Here is a 24383-nt window from a genome sequence, read left to right as displayed (position 1 = left end):
TGTGGCTGTGGTCTCTTTTAAGTATCATTTAGTGAATTTTATTGGCAGGTGTGGTAGGTTGAACAATGGCTTCCCTACAATGGCCACATCCTAATCTCTGAAACCTGTGAATACATTTTTTTACAAGGCAAAGAATTGAGATAGCAGATGGAATTAAGGTGGCTCGTCAGTTAACCTTGAGATGAGAAGGCTTTCTGGATTATCCACTGGGCCCAATGTAATCACAAGCATCCTTGTAAGTAAATGAGGGAGCAGGAAATCAAAGGACCAGCTTCCAGAAGCTACAAAAGGCAAGAAAATGGAAGCTCCTCTAGAGTCTCCAGAAAGGAATGCGGCCCTGCCAAAACCTTGATTTTAGCCCAGTTATGCTCATTTTGGACTCCAGAACTGTAAGATAATAAATTTGTATTGTTTTGATTCACTAGATTTATGGTAATTTGTTATAACAGCAATAGGAAACTGATATGCTTTGTTGTGTAGCCTCAAAATTTTCTCATGCTGATTTTAAGTAAGTTCGAATAAAAGATATTTGAAGTTTATAATCCTTAACTTAACCTGTCCTAATAAGATTTTATTCTGGAACTAATATGACTTTTCCATATTTCCCAGCAAGAAACAAAAAATCTTAGTAGTGATGGTGGTGGTTGTGGTCTGAAGACTTCCTTCAGATCTTGATCAGATTTCATTTGAGCAGGCTTGTCAAAGCTACAAATCCCTTTCTCCAAATACACTGGGCCTGGGGACATTTGAAAATGAACCTTGGCCCTAGAATCTTCTAGTTAAAGTTTGGAATCCTTTATCCACTCTGGTAACTTTGCCGTCTGTCTTGCTGACTTGTCTTAGGATTCTGCTTCTCTGCTGAGCCCCCTCTGATGGAAACCTCAGTGGTTCTTTGTGTTTTACTGTAGGCATCATCATACCCTCCTTAGTTCTATAATCTGCCCCTTCAGTGCCAGTCTCACCCAAACTCAGGCTCAGGGTCCAGATGAGCTATTGCTCGTCATTAGGAATTTAGATAGATTCAACGTCTGTTCCTCTGAAAGAAAGAAACGAGGTTAATCTGCAAGCCCTGCCTGAGACTTACCTAGGTAGAGTTTAGGATGTTTCTCTGGCGGAGAATATGACAGGCTTCTAAATTTTTAAAACAGATTTGCCAGTTGCCTGAATATTTGGAATCTAAAGCACAGGATTTCTTTTTCGTAAACACCACGTAATATCACTTCTTCAGGCGATGTCAGGAAGTCTAATCAAGAGTCGACTGTGAGTGAGCACTTGCCATCAGCTCTGTTGAGATGTAATAATGGAGGCTAAGAATATATTAACTATTCATTTCTCCGGGTTTTCCAAACCAAGTCTCCACATCAAGTTAGGTCAGCCAGAATAACATACCCAAGTGATAATAACTTAGTTCCTTTCAGAAATATTTTCATGGATATATGATTTAATGTTATACTCTAAACTTTTATAGAGGGTCAATATAAGAAATGGCCATTTGAACACTTCTTTATTGCTTGAGAAATGGTAGCTGAAGACATTGTCCGTTATGTAACCTAGAATCTCTCTTGTATGACTCCACATGATAAAGACCTCCTTAAATTTTGTGTTGAGGAAAACAAAATATGTCTTACCAGGCAAAATTTTATGCTTCTTTTTATTAGCAAGTGAAAGCCATGTAAGACAATGAGTTTCATTTACAATAATAGTATGCAAATAAACAAACAAAATTTCATAGAGTCACTCAAAATAAAGCTCCTTCTGTCATAACTTAACAAAAAGTCTCCCAGAATAACTTCTCAAAGTTGTAAACATTGATTTTGAACGCAACACTTTTTCCTATCCCATCCTTCAGGGAAATGGGACTTTGACAAAAACAAAGTGGCAAGTGAGGCCTCTCAGAATGATGTTCATGAATCCCCCTGTACATAAACTTGATAGGAAGCAGTGCAGCTTCTCTGTTGAGTGGTTAAGACTCTGGTTTAGTTAAGTTCCAGATCATCCCACTTATTAGCTGAGGCCTTGGGCTATTTATTTAAGCTCTCAGTTCTAATTTCCCATTTGTAAAGTGGAAATAATATAATATCCACCTTTAAGGATATAATATAATGGAGATTAAAGGAGGTGATTTTTATAAAGTACCTAGCACAGTGCCTGACATAAGGTACAAGACTTAGTAGCTATGGATATTGTGTGGGATGTGGTAGGTGATGATGAGGAGGATGATGACGATGACGATGACATTAGTCAAGGTAGACCTAGATGAGGACAACTCTCTCTTCCTTCACAATCTTTTTGGCTCATATCATGGTGCTTTATCATTAGCTCTCTGCTGAAGAAACACTTGCCCTTAGAGACTGAATGGGCCCAGGTAGGAAGAATGAAGGGTTTCTCAGGAATGATTCTGCACTATGTTTGCAGGGAGGAGTGTAAGAAGTGTTAAAAATTTTCTTCTTCCAATTGGAGGAATAAGATTTAGATTGAATGGGCTTTTTCTTTTTGAGCCTCTTGCCAACTCTGCAAAGACAAATATGGTTAGGTTAATCTTGGGGAAAGGAAGAGCCGAGCTCTGTTTTGTTTTGGGGGGAAGAAATATAAAAGGGGCTCTTTGAAGTTCATGCTTGGTCTAGCTCACATCATAAGGTTGGGTGACCCTGTAGGGATTTGTGCAGAATCCTCAGCTGGAATAAAAGAGTGTGTATTCCCTGGAGCAGTGGTTCACAAACATTTTGGTCTTAGGACCCTTATACTTAAAAATTACTGAAGACGACAGAGTCTTGTTTATGTGAATTATAGTTATTGATATTTACTGTACTAGAAGTTAATATTGAAAAATTTAAATATTTAATCACTCATTTAAAAATAGTAATAATTAACCCATTACATGTTAATATAAAATCTAGTTTTATGAAGATAACAATATTTTCCAAAGCATTTTTCCAGAGCAGCATTACAATAGTCCCCCCTTACCCGCAGAGAATCCGTTCCAAGCCCTGCAGAGGGTGCCTGAAACCACGAGAAGTACTGAACCCTGTATATAGTTTTTTCCTAAACATACAGACCTGTGATAAAGTTTAATTTATAAATTAGGCACAGTAAGAGGTTAACAACAATAACTAATAATAAAATAGAACAATTATAACAATATACTGTAATAAAAGTTGTTGTTGATCTTAACAACTTCAGTATATGATTTTTTTTCTGTCCGTATTAAGTTGAGAACTTTCGTTTTTTTCACTTAAAGGAAGTGCTTCACGGCTTCTCTTTGGCAGATCTGAATTGCCGTCATGGCTACCCTTGCTCTTGGGGGCCATCAGTAAGGGTTACCTGAACACAAGCACTGTGATACCGCAACAGTTGGTCTGATAACTGAGATGGCTACTAAGTGACTGATGGGTGGGTGGCATGTACAGTGTGGATCCGCTGGACAAGGGGATGGTTCATGGCCCGGATGGGACAGAGCGGGATGGATTGAGATTTTGTCAGCTATTCATAACAGCAGGCAATTCAAAGCTTATGAATTGTTGATTTCTAGAATTTTCCATTTAATATTTTTAGGCAACGGTTGATCACAGGTAACTGAAACCATGGAAAATGAAACCACAGATAAGGCGTGACTACTGTATTTTATTATTTTTTCAAATTTACTTAATATTTGATTTAATAAAGGCTGAATTCACGTATCTGCTTCTGCATTCAGTCAGTTATAATGTGACATTTTGGTTGCAATAAACAAAGTAAATCCAATGTCACAAAGATATGTAGTTGGAAAAGGAAGGAATATTTTAATAGCTTTTTGGAACAATTTGGATGTTCTTTTTCACACTACTCCACTCTACAAGTGTTCATTTCTTAAAGATTAGTTGCAATGTGAAAATCGAAACTATTTTAATGAACTTTTTGACTCCATTAAAATCATTAGACAATCTTTTCACATTCTACCGTGCTCGATTTTGCATTTGTCATTTGGAAAATGTTGGTCCACTGAATTGTGCAGATTTCTAAATGTTGAAACGTTTTATTATACATGATTAAATAGTAACATTTGTTAATCTTATTAGAAAAGTCTTTCCATATTGAGAAGGCATGAAGCTCACAGAGACGGATACAAATTTCTCAAAATTCTGTTTTTTGCTTGAAAGCTCAAATTTTCTCCTTGCCAACAAATACTGTCAGTTGTTTTCTTGAAGTGTCAGACTCATTATGTTCATTTTTGAGAAAATATCTGCCAAATGCCCACATCTGAATAACCGTAGTTTTTCTGTTCATGGTTCTTTCAAGTCAACTTAGTGCTCCATGAGAAAAGTGGCTAGTTCAGGTTACAACTCCAACAATTGCATGAGAGCTTTTCCTGGAGACAACCATCATACGCCAATCTACAGCAAAAGCGATTTATATTTAAAAAGTCATGCACTCAAGGGTTGGGATGAAATAAAATTAATAATCTTTACTGCGTCATTAAGGGCATTCGTAAGTGAAAGTGACACTTTTACCCCAAGTGTGTAGCGTAAAGAACGTATTGACTACTAATTCTGTTTGGTCCTATTGCTTTGTTTTGTGCTTAGACATCAGCAGTTTCGCCCACTCTTGCTTTTGCAGCATCAGAGCCAATGTTCAGATAGTGAAACAGGCAAACAATCTCTTAGTGTTATTGTGAACTGCTATGTCTTATTTCTGGAAACCTAAGTGAACCGATGAGCTGTTACGTGGAGTTGAGACTCTGAGACTGGAAAGAAGATTCAAAGAACATGAGTGGCGATTGTCTATTTCACCTAAATCCTCCAACTGTTACTTCTTATCAGATAGATCAACCCTTCTAGTTCCTCATTTTACGTACCAAAACCAGGAGAACCATGAAGACTCTGATGTCACTTTTTAAAATTATATTTTAGTGTTAATTTAATTAGTTTGGGTCTGTATAACTCAGTGTATCCATTTAAAGAAGTGTGTGTGTGTGTATACTTATATACCAATTGTATAATTTTATAGTTATCTATAGTCATATGGGCTATTATAGGATAAACTGTGTTCCTTCTAAATTCGTATGTTAGTGTCTTAACCCCAGTACCTAGAATGTGACTGTGTTTGGAGATATGGTCTTTAAGAGATAATTAAGTTAAGATGAGGTTGTTAGATTGGGTCCTAATCCAACATGATTGGTGTTTTTATAAGAATAGGAGATTAGGACACAGACACATGCAGAGGGAGGACCATATGAAGACAGAGGGAGAAGACAGCCATCTAGAAGCCGAGGAGAGAGGCCTCAGCAGAAACCAACCTTCCAGCATCTTGATTTCAGACTTTTGTCCTCCAGAACTGTGAGAAAATAAATTTTTGTTTAAGCCACCCAGTCTGTGATACCTTGTTATGGCAGCCAGAGAAAACTAATACATGGACTATTAAAACAAATTTCAAACATCAATTCGGAAGCACAGAGGGAGATCAAGATTAAATTATATTTGATCATTTGGGAAAAAAAAAGCAGGATGGGATACCGACTGTGGCTGTTTTAGTATTCATAGCCAAAGCTTTCACCGCCAGTCCTTCTGGGGCTGTGAGATTCAGCTTTAGTCCTCATGCTGCTTCTCTCAACTTTCAGTTCCCAAGCACACACTTTTCAAGTGAATAGGCTGTATTTTCAAATATTATTTTTCTTAAAGACAAAACCTCAGCAGTACCAATAGAATACTACTGCCCAAATAGATTATAGATTTGACAGTGTTCAGCTGTCAAATGTGGAATGTTCTAAAGCCTTGTTATTCAAAGTGCATCTGCAGACCAGCAGCATCAATATCATCTGAGTTTGTTAGAAATGCAGGGTCTTGGACCCCACCCTAAACCTACTAAATTATCATTCACATTTTTAAAATATTCCCATGTGATTCTTATGCACAGTAAGATTTGAGACACAATGCACTGGAGGAATGTGTCTAGAAACATATCATTTTCTTTTATTGGATTCAAATATTCTATAGAAAGGAATTTCCTGAAAGAGTGTACAATATGTGGGAGTTTTCTAGGCAGCATACAATACGCTTGTTTTTGAAATCATTTTTACAATATTTTAGTCACCAGGGTGACAGTATATTTTGCTTGACATATGACTTCTCTCTTCTAGGAAAATCCAGAACATGAGGTGGTCCTGGAGGAAGCAATGATATTTCTCTTTCAGTGTCAATACTTCATGGGGAAAAGCGTTTATTACTACAGTTGCCAAAAAAAAAAAAAAAAAAAAAGAGAATCTCTTATGTGCATTTTCAACAATTGAAATTTTTTTCTGATTCCTGCTGTCCTTATTTTTTTAAGTATTCAGTGAAGATATGCCCAAATCCACTACACATACAATGTACATATTTCCTCATTAGATCATTACTAAGTTGTACGCCTAAACTAAATTGCTTCACAAATTAGTTTGTTGAGTTTAGGCTGGAGTCCAGCTAGTCATCACAAAGTGGTAAACAGCTGGGTGTCTTAGACGTTTCTCCTGTATCTTTTGTAGAGCCGAATTGGATGTATTTTCCCAGGAAGTAAACTGTGGGACTTTGGGAGTCTGCTCAAAGTCTCTCCTGTCAGCAGTAGTGTTCAATCTGGACACCTACTCAGTGAAAGCACTTTTCTCATGGTAACACCACAAACAACCTGTCAAAGTGAAAAAAAAAAAGGTTTTTTTATCTTCATAAAGTGTTGTGACTGAAACTCCATTCTAAAGAAGTTGCCAGCAGTATCATTTTATTTGTAGATCCTAAAATAATATACATTGGCATAAATGCTGTAACTGATGTTTAGGCCTGTCATATATTAAATATTTTAATGGCAATACTAATTTTTATCTATAATTTCCACATGGGGGAGTTACATCATTTATTTGCACTCTTAAGTTGTTTGCACAACTGTGAGGATGAATTTAAACTTAGACATACAGTGGTGTTCTGTGATGGAGGGATTCACTGCTAACCCGCATAGCGTGACCTCCACAAATTAAAGTAACAGTCCTCCGCACCCCGTATGCTGACATTTGGCAAGCCAGCTGGTCTAGCTTGTTCTTGGAAACCCATGTCATCTTTTGTGTCCTCCCAGATGTTCCTAGTGATAATTGCCAAAACTTGCCCAAATAAAAATAGGAGAATTAGAGAGGCATTTGAGATCTTTCCTAGAAAATTTAGTAGAAGAGTACTTTTATACCTTCAACACAGTCATTTCTAAGAATGATGCAGTCATTAACCACTTGAAGAATTACAGCATGGTATCAGTTAATGATCACTAGCATTTTTCATATTTAACAATAGTTTATTCTGGGTGAACGGGCTGACCTTGGAATATATAATGTAGTGGTACAGGGTTCCAATGGTTTTTCAACAGTTGCATTTTCAACAGCTGTACTTCTAAAAGATAAATGCAAACACATGGCAATATGTTACAACTCAGTATCCATTTTCTTTTTGCAAAATAGAATGACCTTAGGAAAATGCCATTAATTATGTGAGAGTTACCAAACTCCTCCTCAGGATTTTCTACAGAAAAATCCTAAGTCATTAATAGTACATTTTATGACTTCACTAAAAATTTGTGTCAATGTGCTAGTTAAAAATTTGTACAAAGACTATGTAAATATACTCATTTTCTCTTCTTTTTAAAAAATAAGTTGTATTGAGTTATTAGTATTGTATTTGTGTACAACAAAATTTACCCTTTAAGTGTTCACAACTATATACAGTTGATATTAGATGATATTTCAAAGTAAATGAAAATAAAAACAACATATTAAAAAGCATAAACTATAAAATTAAAAAATTACCTAGTTGTATATAATTATAGTATATAGTTATAACAGTTACACAATTATATTTGATGAGTTGTGACAAGTGTATATAGTTGTGTAACTTCCACCACAGTTGTCATGGGCTGAATGGTGCCCACCCCCATTCATATGTTGAAACCCTGACCCCCAGTACCTCAGAATGCGACTATATTTGAAGGGTCTTTAAAGAGGTAGTTAAGGTTAAATGAGGTCTTAAGGGTGGGCCTTAATCCAGTATGACTAGTGTTCTTATAAGACGACAAAATTTGGACATACAAAGAGACACCAATGATATCCTGGCACAGAGGAAAGACCATATGGAGAGGCAGCTAGAGAGTGGCCATCCTGAGCTCAAGATGGAGGCCTCCGAGGATGCCAACCCTGCCGGCATCTTGATTTTGGACTTCCCGCCTCCAGACCTGTGAGGAAATAAACTGCGGTTAAAGTCACCCAGGCTGTGGTATTTTGTTATGGCAGCCCTAGCAGATGAATACAACAGTCATGATAAGAAGATGTTTCCGTTACTCCCGCAAACGTCTCTCCTGCTCCTTTGCGTTCACTCCTCTCCCTCCACTCTCAGCTCCTAGTCATCACTGATCTGATAACTCTTGCTATAGCTTCACCTCTTCCAGACCAGAATGCCATGTAGATGCAATCATACAGTATGCAGCCTTCAGAGTTTGGCTTATTGCACTTAGAAGAAAGCTTTAGATATTCATGCCTGTTATTGCGTGCATCGATAGTTTGTTACTTGTTTATTAGCAAGTAATATTCCATTTTTCACATGCACCACAGTTTGCTTATCCATTCAGCAGCTGGATTGTTTCCTCTTTTGGCTCTTGTAACTACAGCTAGAAACATTCTCATACAGGTCTGTTTGTGGACATCTGTTTCTATTTCTCTTGGTAAATACCCAGGAGTGGGATTGCTGGGTCACGTGGTAAGTGTATTTACAGTTTCATAAGAAACTGTTAAACTCTTCCAAAATGATTGCGCCATTTTGCCTTCTGCCAACAATATATGAGAGTTCCAGTTGCTCCCTGTCTTCACCAGCACTTCACGTTTTCAGTCTTTTAAATTTATCCATTCTGGTAGGTGGATAGTGTTACCTCACTAGAGTTTTAATATTCATTTTCCAAGTGACCAGAGGTTTTGGACATCTTTATATGAACTTATTACCATACACATATATGGTCTTTGCTACAGTGTTTAAATGTTTTGCCCATTGTTCACTGTTATTTTTCTTCTAATAAAACTTCTTTATGTATTCTAGATACAAATCCTTTATTAGATATGAGTTTTGAATATATTTTCTCCCAGTCTGTGTTTTGTCTTAAAAATTCTCTTTTTTTTCCAGTTTCGTTCAGATATAAGTGACATATAACACTGTGTAATTTTAAGGTGTACAAGTGATAATTTGATATACGGATATATTGTGAAATAATAACCACAATAAGATTAGTTAATACAGTCATCACTTCACATAGTTACGTTTTTTTTTCTCTTGTGATGAGAACTTTAAGATCTACTTTCTTAGCAACTTTCAAGTGTATAATTCAGTATTGTTAACTATGGTCACCATGCTGTACATTACACCTCCAGAACTTATTCATCTTATTATTCATCTTATAACTAGAAGTTTCTATCCTTTGACCACCTTCACCCATTCCCTCCCCCCCAACTCGGCAACTAACAATCTACTCTCTATTTCTATTAGTTCAGTTTTTTTTAGATTCCACGTCGAAGTGAAATAATATAGTATTTGTCTTGCTGTGTTTGACTTACTTCACTTAGAGAAAGGCCCTCCAGGTTCATCCATGTTGTTGCAAATGGCAGGGATTTCTTCTTTTTTATAGCTGAATAACAGTCCATTGTATGTATATATGTATATACCACATTTTCTTTATCCATTCATCTGTCTGTGGTGACAGGTTGTTTTCATGTCTTGGCTATTGTAAATAATGCTGCAATGAATGTGGGAGTGCAGACATCAGTTAAAGATAGTGATTTCATTTCAATCAGGTACATACCCAGAAGTGGAATTGCTGGATCATATGGTAGTTCTATTCTTAATTTTTTGAGGAAACTCCATACTGTTTTCCATAATAGCTGTACCAATTTACATTCCCGTCAACAGTGTACAAGCCCTCCCTTTTCTCTATATCCTCACTAGCAATTGTTATCTCCTGACTTTTTGATATAACCATTCCAATAAGTATGAGATAATATCTCACTGTGGTTTGATTTGCATTTCCCTGATGACTAGTGATATTGAGCACATTTTCATGTAACTGTCGGAAGTTTGTATATCTGCTTTAGAAAATGTCTATTCCGGTCTTCTGCCCATTTTTAAATAAGATTGTTTATTTTTTGGCTATTGAGTGTGTGAGTTCTTTATGTATTTCAGATATTAACCCCTTATCAGCTATACGGCTTGCAAATATTTTCTCCTATTCTGTAGGTTGCCTTTTCATTTTGTTGGTGGTTTCCCTTGCTATGCAGAAGATTTTAGTCTGATATAGTCACATTTGTTTATTTTTTGCTTTTGTTGCCTTTGCTTTTGGTGTCACATCCAAAAAACTCATTTCCAAGACTCATTTCCAAGTCAAGGAGCTTACTGCCTATGTTTTCTTCCAGGAATTTTACAGTTTCAGGTCTTAAATTTAAGTCTTGACCATTTTCAGTAGATTTTTACGTATAGTGTAGGATGGGGGTCCAATTTCATTCTCTTATGTGGCTGTCCAGTTTTCCCAACACCATTTATTGAAGAGACTATCCCTTCCCCATTGTATATTTTTATCTCCATTGTTGTAAATTAATTCACCATGTATGCATGGATTTATTTCTCTATTCTGTTCCATTGATCTATGTGTCCTTTTTTATGTCAATACCTTATTGTTTTGGCTACTTTAGCTTTGTAATATAGTTTGAAATCAGGAAATGTGATGCTCCCAGCTCTGTTCTTCTTCACATTGCTTTGGCTATTTGGAGTCTTTTGTGATTCCATACGAATTTTAGGATTTTTTTTTTCTTCTATTTCTATAAAAACGCCATTGGAGTTTTCATAGAGATTGCACTGAATCTGTAGCTCGCTTTGGATAGTATGGACATTTTAAGACTATTAATTCTTCCAACCCATGAAGATGGAATGTCTTTCCATTTATTTTTGGCGTCTTCAATTTCTTTCATCAATATCTTATAGTTTTCAGTGTACAAGTCTTTTACCTCTTTGGTTAAATTTAATCTTTTTTGAGGAAGATTGGCCCTGAGCTAACATCTGTTGCCAATCTTCCAACTTTTTTCCTTTTTTCTCCCCAATAGATAGTTGTATGTCGTGGTTGTACATCCTTCTAGTTGCTCTATGTGGGATACCGCCTCAGCATGGCTTGATGAGTGGTGCGTAGGTCTGCTCAGGAGATCCAAACCAGTGAACCCTGGGCCGGCAAAGTGGAGCACGCTAACTTAACCACTACACCACTGGGCCAGCCCAGGTTAAATTTATTCTTAAGTATTTTATTCTTTTTGATACTATTGTACATGAGATTGTTTTCTTAATTTCTCTTTCTGATAGTTTGTTGTTAGTGTATAGAAACACAGCTGCTTTTCATATGTTGATTTTGTATCCTGCAACTTCACTGAATTCATTTACTAGTTTTAACAATTTTTTGATGAAGTCTTTAGAGCTTTTTATATGTAATATGTCAACTGCAAATAAAGAAAATTTTACTGCTTCTTTTCTGATTTGGATGCCCTTTATTTCTTTTTCTTGCTAATTGCTCTGCCCAGGACTTCCAGGATTATGTTCAATAAAGGTGGTGAGAGTGAGCATCCTTGTCATGTTCCTGATCTTAAAAGAAAAGCTTTCAGCTTTTCATCATTGAGTATGATGTTAGCTGTGGGCTTGTCATATATGGGCCCTATTATGTTGGGATACATTCCCTCTAAAGTCAGTTTGTTGAGAGTTTTTATCATGACTGGGTGTTGAATTTTTTCAAATGCTTTTTCTGCATCTATTGAGATGAACATATGATTTTAATCCTTCATATTGATTTTGTGGATGTTGAACCATCCTTGCATCTGAGAATAAATAAAAGGATCATGATATATGATCCTTTTATTGTTAGATTATGTTTGCTAATATTTTATTGAGGATTTTTGCATCTATGTTCATCAGAGATATTGTCCTGTAATTTTCTTTTCTTGTAGTGTCCTTGTCTGATTTTGGTATTGGGTAATGGTAATGCTGGCCTCATAAAATGAGTTTGGAAGTGTGCTCTCCTCTTTTACTTTTTTTGGAAGAGTTTGAGAAGGATTGGTGCTAATTCTTCTTGAGATGTTTAGTAGAATTCACCAGTGAAACCATCTGGTGCTGGAATTTTCTTTGTTGGGAATTTTTGATCACTGATTAAATCTCTTTACTAGTAATTGGTCCATTCAGATTTTCTATTTCTTCATGATTCAGTCTTGGTAGGTTGTATGTTTCTAGGAATTTATCCATTTCTTTGAGGTTGTCTTGTTTGTTCATGCATAATTGTTCATAGTAGTCTCTTATGATCCTCTGTATTTCTGTGGTATCAGGTGTAATGTCTCCTCTTTTATTTCTGATTTTATTTATTTCAGTCTTCTCTCTGTTTTTTTCTTGGTGAGTAAACTAAAAGTTTGTCTATTTTGTTTATCTTTTCATAAGACCAGCTCTTAGTTTCATTGGTATTTTCTATTGTCTTTTTAGTCTCTTTTTCATTTATTTCCACTATGTTCTTTGATATTTCCTTCCTTCTACTAACTTTGGGCTTAGTTTGTTCTTCTTTTTCTAGTTCCTTGAAGCATAAAGTTAGGTAGTTTAAGATATTTCTTTTTCTTATTGTAGACATATATTGTTATTATCCTCCCTCTTGGAACTGCTTTTGCTGCATCCGTAATTTTTGGTATGTTGTATTTCCATTTTCCTTTGTCTCAAGGTTATTTTTGATTTTCTTCTTTGAACCATGTTTGTTCACTAGCATGTTATTTAATCTCCACTTTTTGTAAATTTTTCTTTTTTTAATTGATTTCTAGTTTCATACTGTTGTGGTTAGAAAAGATGCTTGATATGATTTCAATCTTCTTGAATTTATTAAGACTTGTTTTGTGGCTTAACATATGATCTCTTCTGGAGAATATTCCATATGCGCTTAGAAGAAAGTGTGCTCTGCTTTTTGATGGAATGTTCTGTAAATGTCTGTTAAGCCCATCTGGTCTTACATGTAGTTTAAGTCTAATGTTTCCTTATTGATTTTCTGTCTGGATGATCTATTAATTATTGAAAACGGGGTATTTAAGTCCCCATAATTATTATGTTGCTGTTTATTCTCCCTTCAGATCTGTTAATATTTGCTTTATATATTTAGGTGCTCCTATGTGGGTATATAAATATTTACAAATACTATATCCTCTTGGTCGATCAACCCCTTTATTGTTATATAATAATCTTCTTTGTCTCTTAGTACAGTTTTTGGCTTAAAGTCTGCTTTGTCTGATACAAGTATAGCTTCCCCTGCTTTCTTTTGGTTTCAGTTTGCTGGAATATATTTTTCATCCCATCACTTTCAGTCTGTGTGTGTCCTTAAAGCTCAAGTGAGTCTCTTGTAGGCAGCACATAGTGGGGTCTTGTTTTATTATCCATGCAGCCACTTTATGTCTTTTGGTTGGAGAGTTTAGTTCATTTACATTTAAAGAAAATGAAAAAACTGGGAGGTGAGCTTTTTTGCCTGGCTGTCTACATTGGGCCCACTATAGCTGTAAAGGGGGAAGCTCCTACACTCATTAATAACTGCTTCTTTTCTTCTCAGTCCTGTGGGATTCATGAATGCAAACCGCTTTGACTATCAGAACCAGCTGATCCAGGGGCCCTTCCCTTAGGTGGCAATCACAAAAGCTGGAGTGCTAGACATATGTATAAGCTCCTTCTAGGGAGATGCTGGTGACTTGGAGCAGGCTAGAGGGAGAGGGAAGGGAAGGTATTCAGAGGCTTCACTGGTCTCTGGGTTGGATCACAGTCTGTCCTTAGATTAGAAGCCTGATGCTCAGGCAGCAGGTTTTTTTTTTTTTTTTCTAACATTACACTTTTTTTGGGGGGGAGTGGGAAGATTGGCCCTGCACTAACATCTGTTGCCAATCTTGCCCTTTTTCTTTTTTCTCCCCAAATCCCCGGTACATAGTTGTGTATCATAGTTGTAGAGTTGTAGCTCTTCTATGTGGGATGCTGGCTCAGTATGGCTTGATGAGCAGTGAGTAGGTCCACACCTGGGATCTGAACCTCAAACTCCACGCAAACTTAACTGCTGCACCACCGGGCCAGCCCCGGCAGCAGCTTTTAAAGTATGCAATAGACATCTTTTCAGGGAAAGACTGGGAGATGGGTCTTTCTGTCTGCTTCCTCTATGCTAAGCCTGGGGAACCCTGGGGAGAGAGCCATTTTGAGTCCTCGTAAGCCCCTTAAGAACTGTTTCTTTGTTTGCTGTATAGTCTTGTTGATGCAAGCACCATCTTGTAGATGTGCTTTCAGAGCTGGTTGTTTGGAGAGCTCATCCCTCAGGTAGGAGTCTTACAAGTCAGGGCACTAGATGTAGGATCTAAACTCTTTGCTCCTCAGAGAGAAGCTGGGAGTTGGAAGTTTCCTCCTCATTGTATGTGCTGCTCCAGGGATGGGGTTTATGGCAAGAGTATGTCTCAGCCTTTCCTACTCATTTCGATGTGGGTGATATGGGTAGTTTCTCGTTCACTCAGTGTTTAGAAGTCACTAGCTAGTTTCTAGATTTCTTTTAGACCGAATTGCTACATGTGTGGCTGTAGATTCAGTGTATCTATGGGAGGAGGTGTGTTCAGGAGACTCCTATGTTGCCATTTTGGACTCGGACAAATGGCAACAAGAGCTCATTGCTGGTGGAATCTAAAAACTTGAATCTTTGTTGGCACAAATGTGTGCTTTTTAATTTGTTGCTTTCTTTCAAAGTGAAGAATATTTACTCAAAAATTTCCATTCACAGTCAACAGTTGTTGAGGAGTATGTGCTAGTGGTTATGGTGGAAGTGTTCATAGTATATTTCTTTGGTAATTTCAATGACTGAGTGAAGTTCCATTTTGTATAGTATGTTTTGATTGCTTGTATTCGTGAGGAGAAAAAAAACATGCATGTAAATAACCAGAGATATATCTAACTGTGAATAATGAAAGATGTGTCATCTAGGAGTATACTATGTATAAATAGAAGTACTTTTTATTTTATTATTCAAAAGAAGATCAGTTCATAAATTAGCCTCTTTAATTTCCCTTTTACTTTTTTTCTTTTTGCTTCTAATATGCATAACTTATTAAAGGTGAAGAGTGAATGATTTGGAGGCCAATGATTAATAATGTTTGGCTTACCTGGATTTTAATAATTTCCAGCTGAGCTCTTCCATTTATTAATGTGGGTAATTGATATCTGCATTTATTGTTATTTTTATGAAAAATAACTTTTTAACCCTACAAGTTTCTGTGTTAGCTGGCATGATAGGTACAAAAAATGACTCGGACTCAGATTTTGCTTACAAGAAGCCTGTTTTCTGGGAGTGACTACAAGACATATACATTTAAAAATTTCAAAAAAAGAAGAAATGTTATAACTGACAAGGAGTTATATAGGTTCAGAGAAAGGAAAGATTACTGGAGAGATGGGAGAAAGTTTTTTGGAGGTGGTAACATTTGAACTCCGTTTGAAGGCTGGGCAGGATTTGGACATGTGAAAATGGGCAAGGCAGGATGGGGAGGGAGATGTTTAAGAAGAAAGTGCTTTGTTAGCAAGGCAAGCTATAGGGCAATCTTAAGAACTCAAGTTGGAAAACTTTGAATATTAGGCTAAATTTTTGGAATTAATATAATAGGCCATGGAGACTTTGGAGCAAAGAACTAAAATAACCAGGTCTGAGTTTCAGGATGATTAACCTTGGCAGCAGTATATAAGAAGGACAGTAGAGAGGAGAGATTGGAAGTGATGGGACCAGTCGGAAGCTGTTTAAATGTCTCAAGAAAGAGGTGATCAAAGTTTGAAGATTGTAAGGAGGGTGAAATGAAATAATCAACTATAAAAATATTTTAGAGAGAGAATTTGGAGGATGTGGCAATTAGCATTTGCTTAGTAGAAACTGTATCAGTATTTTTTTGGGTGTTGTGATTAATGTATAATGAGTCAGATGGGTCAGGGAACTTATGATATGTGAAATCACACACACATACATAAATATAACACAAAACAGGCTGTGATATGTCACTTGAGAAAGGTACATAGAATTATAAAGATATTAGGTTGAAATGGGAGAAAATATATAAACTAAGAAAAAGAATAAAACCCGAGTTGTTGAAAAACAAGAAGAAAGCAAGAGGAGAGCAGAAATCTTGGAAGACAGAAAACAGACCTGATAGGGAAAACAATTGAGGAAACATAATGATCTAAAGCGTCAGAGGCATGAACAGTCATTTCCAAGGTTGCTCAAGAGGAAAATCTACTGCTTTCAGCTTTACCACGTATGGGGAGTCCTGTTGGGGAAACAGACTTACACAACTGTAAATTAAACCTGTGCTACCCACCTACGTTAGTTAATAGTCCTTAATGCAGCAATATGAACAAATGCTTAAGAAATAGTCACAGCGTGAACGAGAATGTTCAAGATAAACAGCTATTCCTGTGCAAGGTGGGAGAGAACGCATTATGAGAGATTTGGGAACATGTTTCACTAGTAAAACTAGAAAAGACTGCTATGAAAAAGGAACAGGAAATAACAAAAAGATCTTTTAAATTAATCTGATTACCAAAACTAAAAATAAAATTAAAGAACAGATAGAATAATAGACTGATTAGGGCTAATGATCAAACTGGTGACATGGAAGTTGAAATCAAGGAAATCTCCCATACCATAGTGAAAATGTCAAAGAGATGGAAAATATGAGAGAAAAGTAAAGTGCTACTGAAGATGACCTTCTAGGGCCAATTTTCTCCTCATTAGAATTCCAGAATCAAGGAACAATGACAATGTAGGGGAAGATATAATTTTTATAAATAGAATATTTCCCTTTCCTCATAAAATTTACTATTCATGAAAATATTTATTGAGAATATATTCTAGAAAAATGAGAAATGAATGCAAGATTGACTCTGACGTTAGAATCAGGAAACTCTGAAAGCTCGTTATGACTTGGAAAAAGGAATGAAAACCAAAACCGCAGAATTAACCTAACGACAATGGAAAATAATTGGAAATGGCAGAGGGTTGTGGAGGAAGAGATGTGTAAGGCAAGGAGGAAGGAGTAAAGGACTGGGAGCATGGTGGAAAGTCAGGAGGAGGGGCTAGGGTTATAAGGCAGGACCATTGTCAACATCTTTCACTACTTCTTTCACAGTTTTACTGAAGTTTTCTTAATTGGCCAATCCTTTGTTGTAACTCAAAAATCTCACAGTAAACCTTGAAAATAAAACATATAAAAGTTGTCTATACAATAAATTATAATCCTTGCCATCCTCAGGTAGCCACTGCTAACTCTTTTGGGTGCTTTTCTTTCTTTATAAGTTGCTTTTATTGATGGCACATTTTTCCATATTATTGAAAACTGCTTGCAAACATAACGCTTAACGTCTTTACAATATTCCATTCTATATACATTTCGTAATTGAGAGAGTTGACTCCTAATTTCTTAAGCAACTCTTGGCCAGATCAAAAGGTGATAAACCGTCATTATCAGTAAAAACTCTGTGGAAAAATTAGAAGTTGTTTAAATATTGAGATAATAAAATCAGAGTGTGAGAGTTTGGGGAAAAATTGGGAGTCTCTAAGTGAGAGCATTTATGAATCAGGACTTTTATGTGTTAACCCTGCAAAACTTGTATAAAATGTTCCTGGGTTTGTTCAAAATCTTCAACTGCTGTAGGCAAGGTTGGGCTACCTCAGTCTCACTATTTCTCTGATCCAAGGTCACATGCCAGTAATCTTTTGTTTCTGATTTCTGTATCCTCTGCTTTTGGCAATAAAGTAATTTGGTGGATAATGATTTAGTTAATTCTTTCCTAAGCAACCTCAAATCCCCACTCTCTAATTACCTGAAAAGACATGTAATTTATTTAACAGTTATTTGGTTGTTTCCACTTGTTTGATAATATAAATAAAGTGACTGTGAATATCTATGTGTACAAATCCTTTTTAAACTATTAGTTTATTTCACGAGCAGAGATTCAGAGAAGGGAAATTTCTGTCAAAAGTTATACATTGCCTGATCATTTTCTTTAAAAATATATGTAACAATGGTGTTTTAGGGTTAATTTGATTTGAAACCCACCGACATTGATTATTCACATTTTCAAAATCTTTGCTAAATTGATAGGAGAAAATGTTATATTACTGCCTTAATTTAATTTTTTTATTATAAATTTGGGTGAATTTTTTCACATATTACTCATTGGATTTCTTTTTTAAATGAATTGCCCCTTCGTATTAATTTTCTATTAATAAGTTTGTGTCCTGAGGGGGAAAAATATCTGGACACAAATTGAAACTCTGAGTAAGAGGGGATATGGATTGTAATTTTTATAGATATTTTCAGATTGCTGTCTGTGAGGTTATACCAGCTAACTTTTCCACAGTTCCCGATATCTACTGAGTAATACAACTTTTTGATCTTTGCTTATCTGACAAAACAAGATGAATATTTTGTTTTACTTGTCATTTATTATACTATGAATGAGATTTTAAAATCTTTTTATATATTTAAGATCCATTTCATTTCTTTTTCTGTGAGAAAATTTCTTTTTTATATATTTCAATAGTTCGTTCTTTCTCTCTTTGATTTTTTGTATGCCATGTTTTGGCAAGCAGATGTTTTGTTTACTTGTGTAGTTTATTGTGTCATTTTTTTCTTGAATGGCTTCTGATTTTATTCTCACACCTTACGTCTTTTGGAAGTGAATAATAAAAAACAATTCTCCCAATATTCCTTGTATACTTACATTTTTTCTTTTAAGGTTTAAACTTTGATCATCTGAGTATATTTTATGTGTAAGACATGATAGAAAATAAGTTTTTCAGATGTCTACCCAGTTGTTCAAATATTGCTTAATGACAAAGTCCTCTATTGTCTACTTATGTAAAATGCCAGCTTTATTTAACATATACTAAATTGAGTCTTGTTCTGAATTATATTCTTTTCCATTGTTCTGTCTAGTCAAGCATCAATACTACACTATTATACAAGTATAGCTTCATAATATTTTTAACATTTTATAGAATTTACTGATTTATGATGTATCCTTTTTCATATGTTCAGTTCTCATACAGACTAGAACCTATTTTCAGGTCTCATTTTCTAAACAATCTGTCTATTCTTGTGCAACTTTTATATTGATTTAATTTTAGTGGTTTCAAATTAGTTGTAAAATTTTCTCAGGTTAATTTTCCACTGTTACTATTGTTAAACATTTTTTTCTTAGTTATTTCTACCTCTTTATAATACCAAAATGAGCTCAAATATTAGCTTTCTAACTGAAAAAAATTCATTAGAATGTTGGTAGTAATTTTGCTAATACAAGGAATTTGAGAAAAATTGGTTATCTCTTTATACTTAGTACTATCTTATAGGAGAAACATGTCTAGCTCTGAAGCTACACTTTCCCAAACCAATCTGAATATATGAGGGAGAGCTACAAGCCCTCAGTACTGAGGAGACCCACGGAAATGCGGCTGTGGGCGCCTGCCTGTCAACCACCCTCGAGGCTCTGTCTGGGTCACTGACTTTGGTTTCCTGTGAGACCCAAACTAATTCTTCTATCTTCTTCAGGAACATATTCAAGGATCAATATTTTTTGTCTATGTGATGTGTAAAAGTAAGGGTGTGTTTTTAAGTTGTTTTTTTTTTTTTTTTTGCCTGAAGAATTACAATTTGGTCCCTGATCTGTTGTCAGTGATTATTTCTGGCCTAGTGAAGAAAAGTATAGCCAAGCAGTTAGAAATAGGAGAAATCTCAGAGCTTACTCTATCATAATTCTCTTTTAATTAGTCCTGACAGGTCTCAAAGGGAAATACTAAGAAGAAGCATGTAACAGTACCTTTTCTTGTACCACCTCACATCTTCATGGGAAAAATCAACAACTGTTTGTTTAGCTCGTAATTTTCTGGCTTAGCTATACTGGCTGCATTTAGCTAGGTGGTTCTTCTGTCGATCTCAGTTGGATTCGCTCATGTACCTGAAGTCAGCTGCCAGTCAACTAGCTCTCCTTCTGCAGGTTGGCTGGTTGATGGCTGAGGCAGCAGTGGGCCACATGTTCCATAACATCCTGCAGACGTTAGCCTAGGCTTCTTTCCATGGTGCCAGTGGCAGAAGTCCCTAGAACTGCAAGAGAAGAAACTGCAAGGCTTCTTGAGGTCTTGGTTCGTAACTGTCACAGTGCCACTTCCAGCATATTCTATTGATCCAAGCCAATCACATGGCCAGCCCTGATTAAAGAAGTGAGGAAATGGACTCCACCTCTTGATGCGAGGAGCTACAAGTATTATGGCTAATTTTGAAAACTGGCACAAGCATCCAAGAACTGCATTTGACAACAGAGGACTAACCTAGAGGCAAGGAAATTGAGCACAGGTCCTAGATACTTAAAGGGTCTTTGCTGTGTATTCTCTAGTAATGACAGATTTCACTCCCTAGGTGTGTAATTTCACCTCATGGTACTGTTTGAGGAAAGCATTCTGCAGATCTGTAGTGGGCCCCAAGATTCCGTATTTCTAACAACCTTCAAGCAGATAGTGATGCTGTTGGTCTGCAGAGCACACTCGCAGCAGTAAGCCACCAGAGCAGTGCCACTCAACATATGGTTGATGTCCTGGCAGCATTAGTGTCAATTGTAGGAAATGCAAATCCTTGACCCACCCCAGACCTAACGAATCATAATTTCTGGGGAAGGCCCTGACATCAGTGTTTTGACAAGCTTTCCTGGGGATCCTGAGGTACACTCAAGTTTGATAGCACTGCTCTAGAAGGTATTGGGTAGGAAATGAAGGAGTGCAGCTGAGGAGGAAGAGAATCATAAGAAATTTACATCACTGGACTTATATAGTACATGCAAGATTTGTTCCACCAAACATGAAGCCAGGCCTTTTGAAGAACACATATAAACTGCAAAGAATATTGCCAAACACCAAGAGGTGGATGTAAATGTAATGCTTTCCCTGGAAAAAAAAAGATGAGTGATGGTGGTTGGCAATACCTGTAGAAGAATTACCCATGTTTTCTTTATATTTTGGCAGCAGTCTAGAACTGACCATTCCTGTGTTATGTTTTTATTAATGTTCTCATAGTAAACACTGAAGGAAAGCCTGTCTCGTGTAGGACTGTGAGTCTAATCAATCAAAGTTCAGGCATGTTTTACTACTGTCAGCTATGATTTGTTCTTTTCATTTTCTTGCCACAGAATTCTGATAAATTCATTCAAAATGGTCCAGAGCAGGTAAATATACAGCAGTACTATCATAGCTTAAATTTTTTTCCAATATGCCAGTCCTTAGTGCAATGCTTGGTACACAGAAGGTATTCATAGCAGACTTGAGGAATTACACAGAATTTATACAATTCTATGGTATATACAATTGAAATTTAATCCAAAAGGCAAACTATTTGTTGAAGAGTTTGAATACTTAATTGAAACAAAGTTATCCCTTTGTGGTGCAGGTATGAAGCCCCATGGGAAAAAATAAGGAAATGTTTCAATTCTCAGATTTTTTCTTATACTTTGATATTTGCCCATGGACACTATTTTAGCTGATTAAGACAAGACTTGGCTTCAAACTATTTAAAAGGTGTGTGTGTGTGTTTTAAGCCACTGGGCCACATCAAATATACAGGCTCTATTTGTACTTATCTGTAATTATCTTCAGAGTTCACAAAAAGAATAGTCTTTGATTCATCTCATGTTGTTTTCATCCTACTCATTGACACAGTCAAAGATTTGATATTCTGATCTTTTTTTTTAAACTATTGAAGGGTCTACCCATACTTATATCAACAATGAAGAACACTGGGCGTAGCATTTTTACTGGCTGTGTGACCTTAGGCAAATCACTTTCCCGCACTAAGCTTCTTGGTATTGCCTCTTACTTGATGAAGATACCTAGGAGATATTCCTGACTAGTCCAAATACCAAAAAATAATTGTCCTTCTTCTAAGTAATTGGTTTGTTTTGATCCCATGGCCTTGATGAGTACTGTAACTGATTTGGGGAGCTGGCTAGGTAGACAGATATATAAAAGCTAGATGTGTTACAAACCTAACATCTCTAACTCTTACTTTCTTCATCTTTAAATGTAGAAGTTTTGTGTAAATATAAGGTCATTTCCAATAAAAATAAATGAACAAGGTGTTTTTTTCCCCAAATTTTGTAATTTGATGAAAGTTTAAGAAGTCAAGCATGCAGAATTTTGTCTCTATCTCTATGCTGGCTACTATTTGGTTATTTCAAAGTATCCAGGGATTAATTTTCTAGTTATTATATTTTGCGTTGTGTAGACATTTCCTCAATTACTTTCCAATTTCTATCATATTCTTGGAAACTGAAAGGCTAAGTGTGTATAATGTCATTAACAATGGTTTTTGGAAGTGCTCTGCCAGTGTTGATACTGATTCACAATCATATCATTGTCATTCAGTCTCAACTCTGCTGGATGCTTTTTGGATTCCATTTTGAAATGGCTGAGGGACTAAATAAAGTACGCTATGAATTCATGATATCTTATTAATGTATTTAACAAGTTAACTTATTTCTAAAATAGTTTCATCATTTTACAGCTCTTTTTATTTGTTTCTTGTAAATTTTTTATGGGTTCTTTGGAAAGAGTTAAGAAGAAACACTAATAAATTTCCTCCCCATAAGCAATATATATCATCCACTTCCTCTAGAACGTCTCTAATCTTAATGACTTCTATTACGTTAATTTCCAGTCTCTACAAACAGAAAAATTCTACAAATTTTCACATTAGTACATGGCTGAATATAAGAAAATATCTTCAAAAATAGTAAAGAAAAGATTCCATTCCATAAAAATTACCAAAATGAATTGTCTAGGGCATCTTAATCCTAGAAACTATTTCCACAAAACAGATCTGTGCCAGAAGTTGGAATCTTTTTTTTTCTGTCGCTAGTAGGAACATATTTCACAAAATTCTCTTAAGCATCTCACGAGGTTTTCCCTTATCCTTAGATTGTAATTAGTCTTTGGATGGTGAACATGATGTAATCTATGCAGAAATAGCAGCATAATGATGTACACCTGAAATTTATACAATGTTATAAACCAATGTTACTGCAATAATAAAAAAAAAAAAAGAAAGCAAGCAAATTAGCAGGTGTAAATCATTACGCCTTCATATTGGTAACCTATTTCTTAGGATGCTTAAGAGTTCAACATGGCATAAACTTGAGGAAATTCAAATTTATTCCATCATGTGACTATACCTGGTTCCATGCATGGTCTTCTCTTGATTCTTTTCTAAAGAACTCATATAGTGGGATTCCCACTTCACAATATCTTAATAGATATAAGCTGTCAATAAGGTTCAGCTTCTGCTAGACAATGTTTGATTTTTTAAAAAACACTAAAATATAAATTCTGTTTTCCATTCAACTGTCAGGAAGAAGAATGTTTATCCTACACGTTCATTCCTTAACTTGTCTCAGAAATGCTTCAACACGGCATCAGTGCTCAATTCATGTTTTCTACAGAATTGGATGCACAGAAACCTATGATTTGATGCAGTTAGTGAGAATCATCAGATTTTTCCTATTTTAGCTCTGAGTGGAGGTAGGGCAAAGCTGGGCATTCACTAAGATCAATGTGTGTTCAGAAAGAAGATGTATTCTTTAAAACATGGAGCATATTGTCAGAGAGACCCTTTTATTTAGTTTCCTCTGTGTCCTCTGTGCTGATAGCACTGCGTTAGCAGTTGCAGAGTAGGCGGGGGCATGGGAGGTCCGACATGGTACAGCACATCACAGCATGTATGTTCCACATGGGAGTTTTCTTAGAACATTAAGCTACAGTCCTGGAATTCTTTTTCTCTGAAAGTTTTTTTTTTAATTAGCTTTAAAGTATTAGCAATTTTTCAGCTTCCTCTAATCACATGTTATCGATTAAGGTTCTACTTATTTTAGAAATTTGTTGTTTTATTTTAGATTAAAATTTGAAAATTTTGAGTATGTGGCTGTTTCTGAATTACAGATTCAAACTTCTCATCCTTCTACTTTATAAGCACGATGACCTAAGGTCCTCTTTCAATTGAACTCCATTGCAGTTCTTTTCACTTCGCTTGTTGGTCTTTGAAATCATGGCTAATTTGAGAGGGATGAAGAACTCTTTAAGCCCTGAAGTAGTGACAACACTACCTCTATCCAATTTTCATCTTTTGCAGAGCTAGTCAGACTCTGGAATATTGGGGTAGGAACCATCTAACCATGTTCACATAAGTACAGCAACTTTAGACGTGGATATAGGGGATAATAGATTGGTGGTTTAAATATGAAGATAAGCCTACTTAGAATAAAGCA

At 35.9% G+C, this 24383-nt stretch overlaps 1 protein-coding gene and 1 long non-coding RNA gene across 2 annotated transcripts in view; one reads left to right on the top strand and one right to left on the bottom strand.

Moving 5' to 3' along the window:
* Positions 1-6446, top strand: part of LOC131414684 (uncharacterized) — a 50730-nt gene extending 44284 nt beyond the window's left edge. Inside the window, exons 3-4 of the mRNA XM_058555727.1 lie at positions 5172-5312; positions 6113-6446. Of these exons, the coding sequence (XP_058411710.1) occupies positions 5172-5312; positions 6113-6152 (181 nt within the window). The 3' untranslated portion in view covers positions 6153-6446. The remainder of the gene's footprint in view (positions 1-5171; positions 5313-6112) is intronic.
* A 34-nt stretch (positions 6447-6480) lies between these two features.
* LOC131414686 (uncharacterized) overlaps positions 6481-24383 on the bottom strand; it is a 90459-nt gene continuing 72556 nt past the window's right edge. Inside the window, exons 2-3 of the long non-coding RNA XR_009222217.1 lie at positions 7305-7376; positions 6481-6633 (exon numbers count right to left, since the gene is read on the bottom strand). This is a non-coding gene — a long non-coding RNA (uncharacterized LOC131414686). The remainder of the gene's footprint in view (positions 6634-7304; positions 7377-24383) is intronic.

The sequence above is a fragment of the Diceros bicornis genome, chromosome 15 (genome assembly GCF_020826845.1).
Source record: "Diceros bicornis minor isolate mBicDic1 chromosome 15, mDicBic1.mat.cur, whole genome shotgun sequence".
NCBI lineage: Eukaryota > Metazoa > Chordata > Mammalia > Perissodactyla > Rhinocerotidae > Diceros > Diceros bicornis.
Note: the sequence above shows the minus strand (reverse complement) of the source record. Positions and strands in the feature narration are given on the sequence as shown.